The sequence below is a fragment of the Mus pahari genome, chromosome 21, assembly GCF_900095145.1.
Source record: "Mus pahari chromosome 21, PAHARI_EIJ_v1.1, whole genome shotgun sequence".
Taxonomy (NCBI): domain Eukaryota; kingdom Metazoa; phylum Chordata; class Mammalia; order Rodentia; family Muridae; genus Mus; species Mus pahari.
Genome location: NC_034610.1, coordinates 26,021,865 through 26,036,460, shown reverse-complemented (window position 1 = coordinate 26,036,460; position 14,596 = coordinate 26,021,865). Strand labels below are relative to the sequence as shown.

Genomic DNA, 14,596 nt, shown 5'->3' with positions numbered 1-14,596 from the left:
TCCCGCGACATGACTTTTCTGTCATGGTGGGCTGGACCCTGGACCTGAGAGTCAAAACAAACCCTTTCTCCCTTAAATCTGGTATTTTGTTGCAGTAAATAAGATATGCAATCAACACACAAAGATTCAAACATCTGAACCCCTATGTAGCAAGCCATCTTCATCTATAGTCTGAATTTTCAAACCCCACCACGACACCGCCAAGACCACATATAACACTCATGCGGGAATTGCTGTGTGCTTCACGGGTCTGTAGTGGTTCATCTACACTAACAGACGAGCCCCGCTAGGTACATTTTTCTGTAAAATCTGAATATTTCTACCTTTCGATTCCAATGGGCTTCACAGCGTGAACCCATGGCTGAGCCTGGCTCAGTTTCTTAACAAAACAGGCTGGCATGTGGAAACGGGAGTGTCGGATAACAGTGCCCTACAATCAGCCCTGACAGGGAACAGGGCCTGTTCTGGGTTGTGCAAACCCATACACAATCGGTTAACAACGGCCGAGCTCAAAGGTCCTGGGGACTGGCTTCTCAAGTTTCCAAAATTTTGTTTACCACTAAGACCAGACTGCCCCTGCCAAGGAGCTCACCGGCTTAGCTTCCAGAGGTAGAAAAACAAAATAGGAGTTGGGAGAAGGGAAGAGATGACAAACTTAAAGAGAGGCTAGCTTCTTAAAAAGAAAAAAGAAAGGTTGTATCAATATTTAAGTCTTAAAAAAAATCAATCTTTCGGTGGCACTCGGATGTCCCAAGTTCCCTCTGGGTTTCCAATTAGCATGTGGTGATTCAGTAGATACCATGGACCGCCTGGTCTCTTCCCCGACTACCCCACTTCTACAAGCAGCAGACTAGGCTGGAAAACAAGAACCAATCAGAAAGGCTCGTGCACTCAAATCTCAGCAAACACTGTGTAGGGGAGGTGGGGAACTCGGGACGTCTGCGTATGTCCAGGGTCCTTCACCCTATGCTGCTCCAGGGGTCTCCTCTGCTCCATCTCCCCATTTTAGTGGACAGAGCTCATTTTATGGCCATTTGGTTTTTCTCCATAGGCCGCCAGCATGACACATGGAAGAGTCCTTCCAAGATCTCAAAAACAAGCTGGTTCCCGGAAAGGCTATGCCAGACCCTGGGATGCTCTCAAACAATTGAGACCTGGAGGGCAACACTCTTTCTCTGAATGACTGGAAAACTATTCTACCTTGAAAAAGGACCATCACCTGACTGTTCACTAGCCAGGATCCTCATGCTAGAAACAAGCAAACCCTGGTGCCTGGGACTCTGTGAAACTTTTTATCCTGTCCCTATTATTAGGAGTCTAAGATAGTTAAAACTCTCATTTTAGCGGGGCAATGGTGGCGCACGCCTTTAATCCCAGCACTTGGGAGGCAGAGGCAGGCGGATTTCTGAGTTCAAGGCCAGCCTGGTCTACAGAGTGAGTTCCAGAACAGCCAGGACTACACAGAGAAACCCTGTCTCAAAAAAACAAAAAACAAAAAACAAAAAAACAAAACAAAAAAAACTTCTCATTTTTCTGAGCACTAACGGGAATTTTTCCATGTGACTGGAGGTGTCAAATCACAATCAGAATATAGATGCATGAGAAAAAAATGCATAAAATCATGTTCAGGTATGTATCTCCTAAGCTGTCCAAGAAGCAGCTGGATATCACAGCTTCATTCAGGTGCTGCCCGCAAGGTACCTCATTACGAATATGTGCGTACCTATTGCCCAAATCCAAAATATATATGCAGTCAGAAGCTTTTTCAACAGGGCACACTCAACCTGCACCAACACCACCGATGTTTAGAGCCTCTGTGAACTCTGAGACTTGTCTAATGGAACTTGTGTATTTCTTGGGAGAGAAGCCAGCTGTGGATCGGCGAAATAAAATTAGCCAAGGCTGGCCTGCATCAGAAGAGATTCCAAACTGCAGACCAAGACCCTCCCCCAACAACCTGTGGCTTCCTTCACGGGCTCCCCACACCCCAGCCACCCAGCTGGTGGCTTCACTTCCTACCTTTCTTCTTCCACCAGGGGCCCTCAGGTACGGAGTAAGAAAGGTCCTTGAATTCGATGTTCACTGCCGCCCTCCGTGGCAGGGAGGAAAAGCGCTGGGCCTCTGTGAAGTTGTTGTCCACCTTCTTCAGGTGCCCATTAAGCAGGTCTGTCTCAACCTCATCCACGTTGCTGGACACGACCTCGTCCACCGACACGCACACGGACTTAGGCTCCGTCATTGCAGCAGAGTAGCTGCTGGCATTCTACAAGGGCAGAGCAGAGACGGTGAGGTACGTCGGGTGTTCCTGGAGAGAAGGAACTATCAAGAGACTTGCCGCTGGGCTCAGCGTCATCATCGATTATCCATAGAGGTACTTTCTAGATCTTTCTAGAATACCCTAGGCTCCAGAGGAACCACCCCCCCCCACCCCCTGTAACTATCACTTTTGCTTCTAGTAAAAAGCCACCTCAGACAAGACGCCAAACTCATCAACTGTCTTCTTTCAGGATCATAAAATCTAATCATAAAAGTGTCTTGCTTTCCTCTCTAAAGAAGAGATGGGCCACCATAGATGGAGACTCGCCTTTTTCTGGTCTACCCATAAAAACCTCAGGGAAGACGCACAGGGCTTATTTAGAATGACAACTCATGTGTTCCTGTGTCAGCCCCTGATGTGTCTGAGACAGTGTTCTTAGAACAGTGGCTTGTGGGGCCTGACATATCTTACTGTCGTATTTTCTAGATCCCCCGTAACTCCACTCTCCTAATAACACCTGAGCATTGGGGTAGTTTGTTTATTGTCTCTGTTATTCAGGCAGGGAAACTGAGGCAGAGGCAACTTAAGGAACCTGCGCCAAGTGCCACAATTAGGGGTGGAAATAGGAATGAGATCTAAACTTGAGCCAATAAGAGCAAGGAGGTGCTTTTCAGCGTTACAAAGGCATCTGTAGCTAGCTTGGAGCTTACTCTATTATCCACAGAGCCCCATAGCTTTTAAGCCTTTCATGCACACAGCGGGTGGGCCAAGACCCAGGAGCATTTATGCAAAGCAAGGGGTTTGCTTTCCTAATGGCTTGGCAGCTCTGGCTTGATCAATAAGCTTCAGGAACCCTCCAACCGAGCCTTAAGGGGGACACGTTGTACCAGTGTTTCTAGTTGTCTCCTGAAGCCTAGGGAAAATGTCCAAAAGCCTGGGCCATCTGCAGGCTCCGCCAGGCTGCAGATAATGTATGGGAGAGAGCCCACCCCTCACGGGTTCTGGTCACCAAGGCCGCTCATCTGGTATGTCACAGCGAGGTCCTCTGTTCTAGAAAGAATACACATGCTGTTCTTCTATGGTTTGCTCAGTAACTTTCTCTAACATCGCTTATTATTTATTATATATTATTATTAAATAATATAGAAGAGAATAAAACTATAGCAATCGTCCATAAAAAGCATCCTAAAGGGTTGTGGAGGTGACTCGGTCAGGAGGACGTGTCCCTAGCATGCGCCAACCCTGGGTTTGCTCCTGAGCACTGTGCAAACCCACTCTGCTAATGCATGCCAAGAGCTCCAGGAGCTTGAGAAGTGGGGGAAGGAAGACTAGAAGTTCAAATCCATCCTCAGCTACATAGCGAATTTGAGGCCAGCCTTGGCTATACAAGATCCTACCCTACTAACCATAATCTCTATGAGCCCAGCAAGTCAAGTCTCTTACCCGCCTACCCACTGAGAGCACACAACTGAACATGGAAGAGCTGATGTTATTGCCACCGAGGTATTTGATGGGTTTGGAGCCTACTGGTGAGCTTTGGGGTTTGGGATACTTAACAAATAGGGTATGGTAGAGGTGGGCTGGGGAATGAATATAGAATCTCTTAGTGATGGAAAACTTAAGAAAGACACAGGAGCCCCAGATCCACACCTACCCTCATGAGTATCTCCTGAGTCTCACAGACACTGACTGAAAGTAAAGGGTGCAGAGGCAATTCTTGAACTCCAGCTCAGGACACCAGGCATGAAGCATGGATGCTCTTTCCAGTGCCAACCAAGTGGGCTCACAGGCGCTCCAAATGATGCCTGTGCTCAAGACTTTGAGACGCACGGAGCCCAGTGGAGAGCACCAGAGGGTGACCTCTGTGTCCACACATCAGGTGCCTTCCCTGATGGGCCTCTTGAAGGGGTGGGTCACTCACTCTATCACACCTCTGTAGGAATGCACCTATGCAACTTAGAAAGCACCCAGAACGCACAGGGGCATTCCTTCGACCCATCCACTGTCCTTTGTGGATATAACCGCCGTGGTGGCAGGTTCATAACCACAGGGCTACGGAGGAAGGAGCCAGGGGAAGTGCCAGGTGCCGGCTTTAGGGGCAGGCTGTCTTATGGAGAGGCAGTCAGACGAGGCCAGGCCATTCCCACCTCACCTTGCCTCTGTAAATTTGGAAGGACACCTGGCTTGGTGCCAACCCTAACAGAAGTGGGCAGCCCTTCTCCATCACGGTTCCCAGAACTCTGCCCTCGGTTCCAGCTGCTGTGGGTCATCTCTTCCTCTCCACAGGCTAACCCAGGGAAGTCAAGAGGGGACTGCCTCCTTCCCTGTGGAAACCCACAGGGGTGAGAGGCCTCATAGCCATTACCCATCCACCCCCTAACTGTAGCGGCTATCAGTGATCAGGCCTGCATCCTGACCGTCTCTCCAGACCTATCTATGCACATGTTCATGCATTTAACAGACTGAACACCAGATAACACCAGTCAGCTAGCCAGACACAGACACGGCCTGTGACCCTAGCCAGCCCAAGTTCAAAACTGAGCCCAGGGAAGAGAGCAGCTGTCCCTGCAGGACTAGGCAAAGGCTGTGGGGTGGTGTATTGGAGGGCAGGGGCCCAGGACAAAGTCTGTCTGCAGAAATCGCACAGGCTGAGATTAACAAGGCGAGATGAGGGCAGGGCTTTGTGTACCATGCTCCCTGCAGAGGGCCTCTGTGAACAGTAGGTCTGGAATACAGACACCTAGACCTACAGCTATCATGTGGGCAGAGGACGATAGGAAACAGGGCACTTGGCATAGATGAGACTGGAGAGGCAAACTCCCTAGAGTCTGAAGATTGCTAGGGACCCAGAAAGGGAACCCAAGCCCGGAGCTCCAGACTCAGAAGGCAGTGGTATCAGTCATCCGCAGAACTAGAGACAGAGGAGCTTAATCAGCAGGTGGTAACTAAGTTGGAGCCCACTCTGCCAGCCGGTAGACCAAGCTGGCTGATTAGAACCGAGGAGGGAGGGCGGAAGAAGCCAGAGTTAGCTACTTAGGATGTAAAGCGTTCAAAATCAAGACCACGTGCTCGCCCATGCTAGGCAAGTGACTGTAAACAACAGTGACTAAGAGCCAGCACGCTTAGTATACTCCAGCCTGCAGCCCGTGCTCTTAGCATCTGCACGGTACCAGTGGTGGGAGGGAGGTTACCGACTCCAGTCTGAAAGCAGCAAGGTGGCTGCTCTGGCTCAGGACTCCCAGCTCCGTGGGGCTTCCTGAGCCAGCCTCCTCCCACCCAGCCATTTGACCGTTGCTTAGGTCACTGGATACAGCAGAGGTGTCCTTTAGACCGAAATGCACAGCAAACAGGAACTTATGCAGCCTCCCTCGGCAAAGAGGGCAGCCCCACCCTTCCTCCACCGGTGTCCAGTGGCCTCACCCAATTAATAAAATCGTGGAAACCTCTGTGATGAGACAGTGGCCTGTCACTCCAAAATAGACCAGCTCTCTGGAAACACATCCTCTGATGCGAGCTGCTAGCTAGCAATGTAGGTTACAGCGAGCTCTGCCTCAGCCTCCTGAGCTCATTAAAAATAAAACAAACACCTCTCCGCTCCTGTTTTCCCCCCTTGGCTGGTCCATTTCCCTACCTTCCTGTCTGGACACTGTGCCCTCTCCACACGGAATGTGTTTCTAAGGACTGAACAGACGGTAAAGGCAGGAAGTCCGTTCCTGGGAACGTTGTACAGAGGGGACCCTGTGGGGGGCTGTTCAAGAGATTGCTTTCTTGGCAAAGTGTCCAGTGAGTTCCGCACAAATGCTGGGAAGCTAGAGACACCAAGAGTAGTGGGGGAAGTTCACACACAGCCAGCAACCCTCACCTAGGCTTGGAAGAGCCCTTTACTGAGATAGATAAATTCTGACACAGAACTTCTCTCTGCACACTGGGGCAGGGGTCATCCAGTTTCTCTGGGCTTCCTCACGACCCAGACAGTATGCTAGGGCATCCTGACTGCATCCGAGGAAAACAGGCTAACCCATAATCAGAGCAATTTCCCACAGGAAAAGTGTCCCAATGTCACACTCGGAGCTAAGCTTAAAGGGCAGGTTACACTTGAGTGACCGCTCACAATGCCACAAAGCTCCACGGCTTACCGTCCCTTGGAAAGGCATGCCCACCGTGTGTGTCTATGCCACCTCAGAGAACCTAGTATTCCCAGATGCCCTGGGCCCCCTCCAGGGTTCCCCTCCAGACTTAGAGCTCACTCAGACAGCGTCAGCAGGACCCTAAAGCAGGAGATCCTCAAAAAGCAAATCCTGAGGTCTTGTTATAACCAAGATAGAACATTTTAAAAGTTAACCTCATCTTTGTTTTGTGCCTGTAGCACCCGATATCCCTAGTGGCTTTCATGTCCTATTCCCAAACAAGTCTCAGCCAGGCTGACCCTGACTGGCTTCCAAGAGCAGACAAGATCTGTGCACCCAAGGTGGTATAACCACAGACAGAAAGACGAAAGACGTCTAAAACTTCAAACAAAAGTGCCAGGTTTCCAGGAAGAAATTTCTTTTCAAATATATCAATAGGTTTCCTGAGAAATAAAAGATAAACCCCAGCCATTATGAGATCGGTAACTTCATAGCAGGGGTCTGGGCTGTATCAAACCATAATGCTATAAATCGTATGGAAACCTATATCCTACAGCATTTTGGTTCGTTTATCTACATGTTCAAACCAGTTCTGTGCAGAGAGAACCCACCAAACTTCCTCTCTTTGTAAAGATCGTCAATTATCACAATTTTCTGTTGCTAGTAATAATCCTCACACTGATACGTGTGCAAGGGCCAATTTTTCAGTGTAAACCAAGCCTCCAAGTAGAGTCAACTAGATAAAGGTGAATACGCGAATACTCGAGGAGAAGCGATTCCTGTTTTCATTGACTCTGGTGAGTCTGAAATGGAGCACAGCCCTAGGATGGAAAGCAGCTTAGAAGGGTCTTCCTACCCGCCTCACCCCTCCCCAGCTAACCACCACCTCACCACAGTGCATCTTTGCTCCATTCTATCGGTTTACACAAAATCATTACATAATGAGTCGGCGGGCAGGGCTCGAGACGAGTTCTACAGTAACCTGTTTGGAATCACAGGATGCGGTTGTCAGAGCAGAGCATGCGCACAAAGCCGGGTGCTTTTTTTTTTTTTTTTCCCTCTAGAGCTCAAGGCAAGAGGTAACTGTCGGTCAAATCCTGGGGAGCCTTGCTGACTTCAAATACAGGATGCTAAAAATGAAATAAAGGGGAGGGACTGTGCGATGTGGGCTTCCAGCGTATTGGGAAGGAACAGGCAGGCTAGTAACAGAGCAAGGAAGCAGAGAAAGGCACGATTCGGGTGGGAAAACGCAGGGCTTGCTGTTTGTACTCCACCACAGTCCGAAGTCAGCCTAAGAGGTTATTAACCGCAATGTCCGCTTGTTAGACTGAGCCGGTAGGGGCCAAGGGTGAGACCAGACAGATGGTGGGCTGGTTTTTGTTGTTGTATGTTAGCTTTCTCCTGGAGCCTTGAGTGACCGTGCAAGAGGAGATGCTTGCCCACCTCTGAGAAACAATACTTGTCTAGCAATTCTGTAGCACCCAGGTTTTGTCCTAACACTGGTATCTGGGAAGAGGGGGCGTGTAAATGCCCACACCCTGCCCTCACCCTGGTAGGGAGCTCGTCCTCCTCTGTCTCCCCTGGGACTCAGCTACCTCCTCCAAGAGTAGCTGTCCCTGGGGAGCGCAGGAGAGCAGGGTCCGTTTCGTGGGGCGCAGTTTCTCTTTTTGCCCCCCCCCGTACTCAGTGCTCCAGAGGGTGGCGCAAGAAGTCCCCCGCCGCTTGCCTGCTCCGCAGAGCTCCTTGGGGAGATCCGACCCTCCCCTCCCTCGGGCTGAGCCTGCAGTCCCTCCCCAGTGCGCTTCCACATCCCCAGCCCCTCACCCAGGAGGCGGACAAGTCAAGGCCATCCACCTGTCCACTTGTGGGGGTGCTCGCTACCCCGCGCCCCACTCCACCTTCTGGGTGCCCTAAGCCAGTGCAGGAGCATCTCGAAGCTCTAGGTGGCCAGGGTGGAGGCGAGCAGCGCCGGGAACCTCTTCAGAGCACCCCAGGTCAGCGCCCGGAGGATGCGCTCATAGGCGGCTGGTGTGAGGACCAGCCAGTCTGGCTTTGAGCTTCCTGTTTCCTTAGAAGATAAAAGCCAGCCCCGAGTGCAAAGGATGAGCGACTCACCATGGCGGTGCCGACCGAGAAAGCGGCCATCAGACAGGCCATGCCCCGGGGGCGGCGGCGGCGGCGTTGGAGACGAGGCTGCGGGCGGCGGGGACGAGGTTGCAGGAACGAGGCTGCGCTTGCTCCTGCTCCACAGCGGCGCTCTGCGCGGGTTCCGACTGCGCCCCGGCCCCGCCCCTGCCCACGATTGGGCCGCGCGGAGGGGGCGGGGCGCCGACAGGTGCGCGTGCTCTTGTTTTGCTCCTGTTGCGGAGCGGCTGGAGGATGCTCTGGACGCGGAGCTGTCTGCTAGGCCTCTCCCAACCGCCTGAGCCTGGAAAGTCCACTACAGGGACCCTGCAGGAGCTGGGCCAGCTCAACCCTAGACGAACCAGTGGGGGCGCCCTACAGACCTCGGGGTCCTTGTTTAGGAAACCTTCCGAAGTAGCTTGAGATCAAAGGGATGGGGAAGAAGGCAGGTGGCTCTTTTGTTCTGCCTTTGTTATGCATGCCTTCCAGGTGGAAGCCCCAGGGACAAACGTAGAAGACTGCCCCAGGGCTTTTCCCTTAGCGCTAGTGTGGGGTGACTCCGAAATTGAGGCAGCATGGGCGTTCATACAGATAACCTAGGTCTCCATCAGCACCACTCCACGCCCAAATAAGCCACAGGGGTGTTTCCAGTGTCTTACGCAGCCACGTTCTTGTACCCTACTGAAACCCCTGTGATTTGTAAATAGGCCGTTACATGGTAACCGTGGTGAAATTCTTTAATCCCAACCTCAGATCCTAAACTAAGGCTTCTGTTGAAACTTATTCTCTGTCACCCCCAGCACAGTAGAGCCACCCGTTCCAACACTTGGGTGTGCTGGGGTACTTTCTGCTCTCCTAAAAGGGGGCAGGCAAGTGGGTGTCACACCCTCAGATCCTTGACCTCGGCCAAGCTTTTCCCTAGAATCACAGAAAGGAAAGTGGGTGTGGCTGAGTTTGGAGGGAAGAGGTTGGGCTTCCACGCCAGAGGGACTGATGGCCCTATCTGGTATCAAGAAGGCTGACAAAGCCAGGGCATTCTAGAAAAAGGTTAAGAGTACAAACCTCTCAGGGAGTGAGAAAGGTTTCTGGGGCTTGGGCTGCTGTCTGCCCTGGTGCCCAGCCACTGCTGTAAAGCAGCAAGAATGGACAAGGGGAGACACTGAACAATGTGACCAGGACATAGGCCATGGTATCCACATGCCTGGTTTTGCAGATATCTACCCTCTGTGTGCTCTCCCTACTTCCAGAATTTTCTTCTGGCATTTCTCTCTTTCTCAAGCCCCTTCTGCTCAACCCTACCCCAACCCCTCCCCCATTTCCACGCCCCCTTTGATTCACATTCCTTTGATGAACCTATAATTCAAGCGTAGGCCAGTGAGCTTCCAGCCCCCAGCAGCCTCCTTGCAGCCTGTCTACTGGAGCTTCAGATAGGAGGCAGAGCTTTCTGGACTCCTGAGAATGCACAGGGCTCAGACACAGACAGCCATGTGTGGGGTCCTCATTGGTGTGGCTTGGGCCACTGAAAGGGTTCCCACTCATATATGTGTCCATGGGGTAGTGGTCCCCCTGGCCACAATGGACCCCACAAGTGATGGGTGCTTTCTACCTACAAACAAGTATCTATTTCCATTGTTCACTCCTGGCATCCCCCTCATGCCTGAGCAGGGAATGAGAGAGTGGCAGAGTTGTCCGGACAGACTTGTGTGGTAAGTGACAGAAAGCCAGTTTTGACTGGCCAAGTACACTGTTTTCCATAGTGAGTAGGTTCTAAACACTGGTTTCAGGCACAACAGGGCCAAGGACAAGCACACACACACACACACACACACACACACACTTGGACTGTTACCTTCTAAGCTGGCTGGTCTTGTGTCAATCTGACACACAAACTGGAGTCATCTAAAAAGAGGGGACCTTAACTGAGAAAATGCCTCCATAAGATCTGGCTATGCGGCGTTTTCTTAATTAGTGATTGATGGGGAGGGCCCAGCCCATTGTGGGTGTTTCCACCCCTGGACTGGTAGTCCTGGGTTCTATAAGAAAGCAGGCTGAGCAAAGCAAGTCAGGGGAAGCAAGCCAGTAAGCAGCACCCCTCCATAGCCCCTACCTCCAGGTTCCTGCCACATTTGAGTTCCTTTGGTGATGAACAGCCATTTAGAAGTGTAAGCTGAATTAACCCTTTCCTCTCCAACTAGCTTTTTGGCCATGGTGTTTTGTTGCAGCAAGAGAAACCCTAAGTAAGACTATCGCTCTCCCATCCTATCAGTTGCACCCAGTCAGTGGTGCCTAGTCCTGATGGGCCCTCCCAGGCTGAGTCACATGGAAGGAAAAATCAAGTAGCTGAGTCCGGAGGCACTACAGAGGGAGCTACAGCCCGCCTGCAGAGACCTTCTAACCACAAGTACCAGGCCAGTCAATGTGAAGCGGGCACAACTCAGCATTGTCCAGGCCAGACACAGCCCCAGTGGGAATTTCTGCCAAGACACGACCGTACATAGATGGACCTAGTTGGCCTTGAGGACTTTTGGAAGGAAAGCTACTTCCTGTTTCAGCAAGGGGGCTTTCCATTAATGCTGTCATCCTTGGCACCTTCGGGAGCCTGGTTTCCAGACCCCTATCCAATGCCAACACCTCAGGTCCCTTGCAAGGATGCAAGGTTTGCTTATAACATACCCATCCCCTCCTGTATGCTCTGGCCTGCCTCTGACTTACTTCTACCATGTTACAATCATTTCTAATAAGATGCAGGCACCATTCCAATGGCAGCAGCACTTAGAGGAAGGCTTCTTAATAGTCCAACCAGAGCTGCCCAACAGAATGTGTGGGTCATGGGAACATTGGCAAGAGTTCATTAGAAACCAATCACGTGAGCCGGGCGTGGTGGCACACGCCTTTAATCCCAGCACTCAGGAGACAGAGGAGGCAGATTTCTGAGTTCGAGGCCAGCCTGGTCTACAGAGTGAGTTCCAGGACAGCCAGAGCTATACAGAGAAACCCTGTCTCGAAAAAAAAAAAAAANCACATAATGAACCCAATGGTTTTCCATCAATACTCACCTGTGATGTCATTACAGCCTTGATCCTTAACATGCAACACACACTTGGCACCACAAAGGCCATCATACTAACAACATGTTCCTTCAGATTTCCAAATACTGTATGTTGAATGTTTACTGTGCATAAAAAGGTGTGGGTGGTCATGGTGTACAAGCTGGCTCAGTCAGTCAACAAGTTCTCCAGCAGGGGAGTGAGGATTAAAAAGAAAAAAGACAGACAACATTGTAGCATGACCCCAGTCAATTCTGAGACTGAAGGCAAATTTAATTTTCCCAATCTGCTTTTTATACCATTTTAATTACATGCAGGTGTTAAGGGTGAATAGTATAATAAGGAACTAGAAAGACAATAGTCAAGGAACAAGCAAGACAATAAACACAGAACCCCATGATCACTCCTGTGATAGCTGTTTCTAAGGATGATCAAGATATCTAAACCTACTTCTTTGTTCTACCCTAAAACCAGATTCTTAATTCCTTGTCCTTGGCCAATGTCAGGTCCCTGACTGAACTTACTTTTTTGTCATGTTCTAATGTCAGATTCCTGCCTGGACTTACTTCTTTGTCATGGCCAATGTCAGACTCCTGTCTGAAGCCCATTTCCTTGTCATGGCCAATGTCAGACTCCTGCCAAGTGGTACCCCAAAAAGGCTCTCCACATCTCCCCCCTTTTAATTTAATAAATAAGGCTGAGCCTGTCTTAGGTTGTTCTAACAAGAATGCCTTCCTTACCCGTCTTCAAGACATGCACAGCTTGTTTGTTTTATATGAACAAACATGGCCTTTTAGTGTTCGTTATAAACAAACATGGCCTTTCAGTGCATGCCTGTCTTAGGCTAGAAAGGCCCTGTGTAGAATCTTACCCGTCCTTAGCTTGCCAGCCTGTTAAATTAATAACCCTGTCTGGGAGTTCGTTTTTAGTTTCAAGCCATGTACTTTGGCTGCCAACATGTTGATGTTGTTAAAAGCAAGCTTTAACACGGTGGGCAGGAATAAAAGTATTCCCAGGACAAGAAGGGCTAGCATGATCAAGTCATATATGCCATTCTTGAAGCTTGACCAAGATAGAAATACTGACTTCAGGCCATAAATAATCCTACCAGCAATATCAGCAGCATCAAAGCCTAGTGGAGCAGAAGTCTTTAAATTCATAATCTCTGTGTGCAAGGCTAAAACATCCAGAGGGGTGTTGGAATTATATGCCAAACACCCTGCAAGTGTCTTTGAACCCTTTCCCTATTATAGTGGCTGTCATTGTAAACCTTAGAAGTAACACAAATCCGTTGGTATTTGGCATGGCACTTGAGATGGATCCTTACTCTTAGGCTCTGAACCTGTTCTCCAATAATTTGAATAGTATTATAAAGAACATCAATCCGTTGTTCCAAATGCCTGTCTCAATCCTCCTGAATACTCAGAGCATTAGTAACGTTTTTTGCTAAATGGTTAACAAAAGTCTTAACTTCTTGTGTCAAAGCAACTGCGGCAGTGGTGCTAGCGATTATCTTAACTAAAGCCGCTACACCAGCAATAATCAAGCACACTATCCTCTTGCTTCTGCTTAAAGCCCGACTCACTTCATCCAGTACCTGCAAGCTTTTCTAGGACACCAAGGTCCTATCATACTCACAGGCAATAAAACAAAAGCTGGATGATAAACCACTGTAACAAACATGCCAGGTTTCAATACATTAACACAATAGGAAAGAGTACAATCAATACAACTTAAATTGAATACTATAGAACAAAAGTAATTTTAACATGACCAATTAATAAAAGATTGGGAGTCTTAACACATGTACTAATGCTTTTTTGAAATCCAGATCCTGTCCCAATTTTATCTTTTGCTAACATAGCATCATAGAGAACTGCAGCTAACTTTCAAATATGTCTCAAAGATGTCCAGAACCAGCCTTCCAAATGAAGACTGTTATTTTCAATATTGGATTGATTCATAGACCAGTCCATGATTGAGTCAGAATAATGGGTCATATTCAAGGAGAGAGAAGAGTCATCATAACTTCTTTTTGAAGGCAGTTTCCACAGTCTCCATGTTCTCTGTCCCACAAGGTCTAAAAGCTTGAAGCAAGGCAGCTTGTCCAATCTGGGATACAGGCAAGCAAAAGTGGGTCAGGAACATATGTCCAAAACAGCTTTCCTGTCACCATTGTCAGGGCACTCAGCAAGCTCACCAGTCAGCATCATTCTTTGTCCCAGCATCAACATGTCTCACCAATCACTCTGGCAGCTAGCATGCTCCTTCAGCATCCTGAGGAAAAACCACAAGCATGCCCTCTTCCCCATATTAAATATCTGATCAGGATCATGCCATGTGCCAGTATGTGGCTCCTTCCATTTCACCTAGGCATAAGTATGCCTGGTTGTAGGGTGGCATAGACACTCAGAGAGTTCCTTGTAATACAAATTTTAAAATTTTTAATAAAAAGAACATGATTTAAATAAATTTGTGGTGTACAGGGATATAACTCCCCATTTTTTATTTTATAAATACCTTTTTCTCAATGCTTTGTGCTTGGGGATTATAAGGGATTCCAGTAATATGGGTAATGTCAAATTTTTGACAGAAAGTCTCAAATGCTTGACTGTAATAGCCAGTTCCATTATCTGTTTTAATCTGACTGGGAATACCTAATATAGAAAAACAATGTAGACAATGAATAATTACATTTTTAGTTGCTTCTCCTATTAAAACAGTTGCAACTAGAAAGCCTGAAAAGGTGTCAATAGTCACATGTATATATTTTAATTTTCCAAAATCAGAAATATGAATAACATCCACTTGCCATAATTGATTAGTTATAAGTTCTCGAGGATTAACACCATTATGCGGCACAGGTAGAAACTGAGGACTTTCAGGGCAAGTCTTTACAATTTGACATGCACAGTCTCTAGAAATACCAAATTGTTGTCTCAAGCTATTACTATTTTGATGATGAAAGAATAAGATTGTTTGGACAATCACTACTGTGTAAGGCCTACAATCTTCCTAGTGTATAAATCTGCTGTGGTATT

At 48.7% G+C, this 14,596-nt stretch overlaps 1 protein-coding gene across 1 annotated transcript in view; it reads right to left on the bottom strand.

Annotated features, from left to right (window-relative positions):
• Abcg1 (ATP binding cassette subfamily G member 1) overlaps nt 1-8,657 on the bottom strand; it is a 58,688-nt gene extending 50,031 nt beyond the window's left edge. Inside the window, exons 1-2 of the mRNA XM_021221054.1 lie at nt 8,500-8,657; nt 2,020-2,263 (exon numbers count right to left, since the gene is read on the bottom strand). Of these exons, the coding sequence (XP_021076713.1) occupies nt 2,020-2,263; nt 8,500-8,541 (286 nt within the window). The 5' untranslated portion in view covers nt 8,542-8,657. The remainder of the gene's footprint in view (nt 1-2,019; nt 2,264-8,499) is intronic.
• Between the last annotated feature and the right edge of the window lie 5,939 nt (nt 8,658-14,596).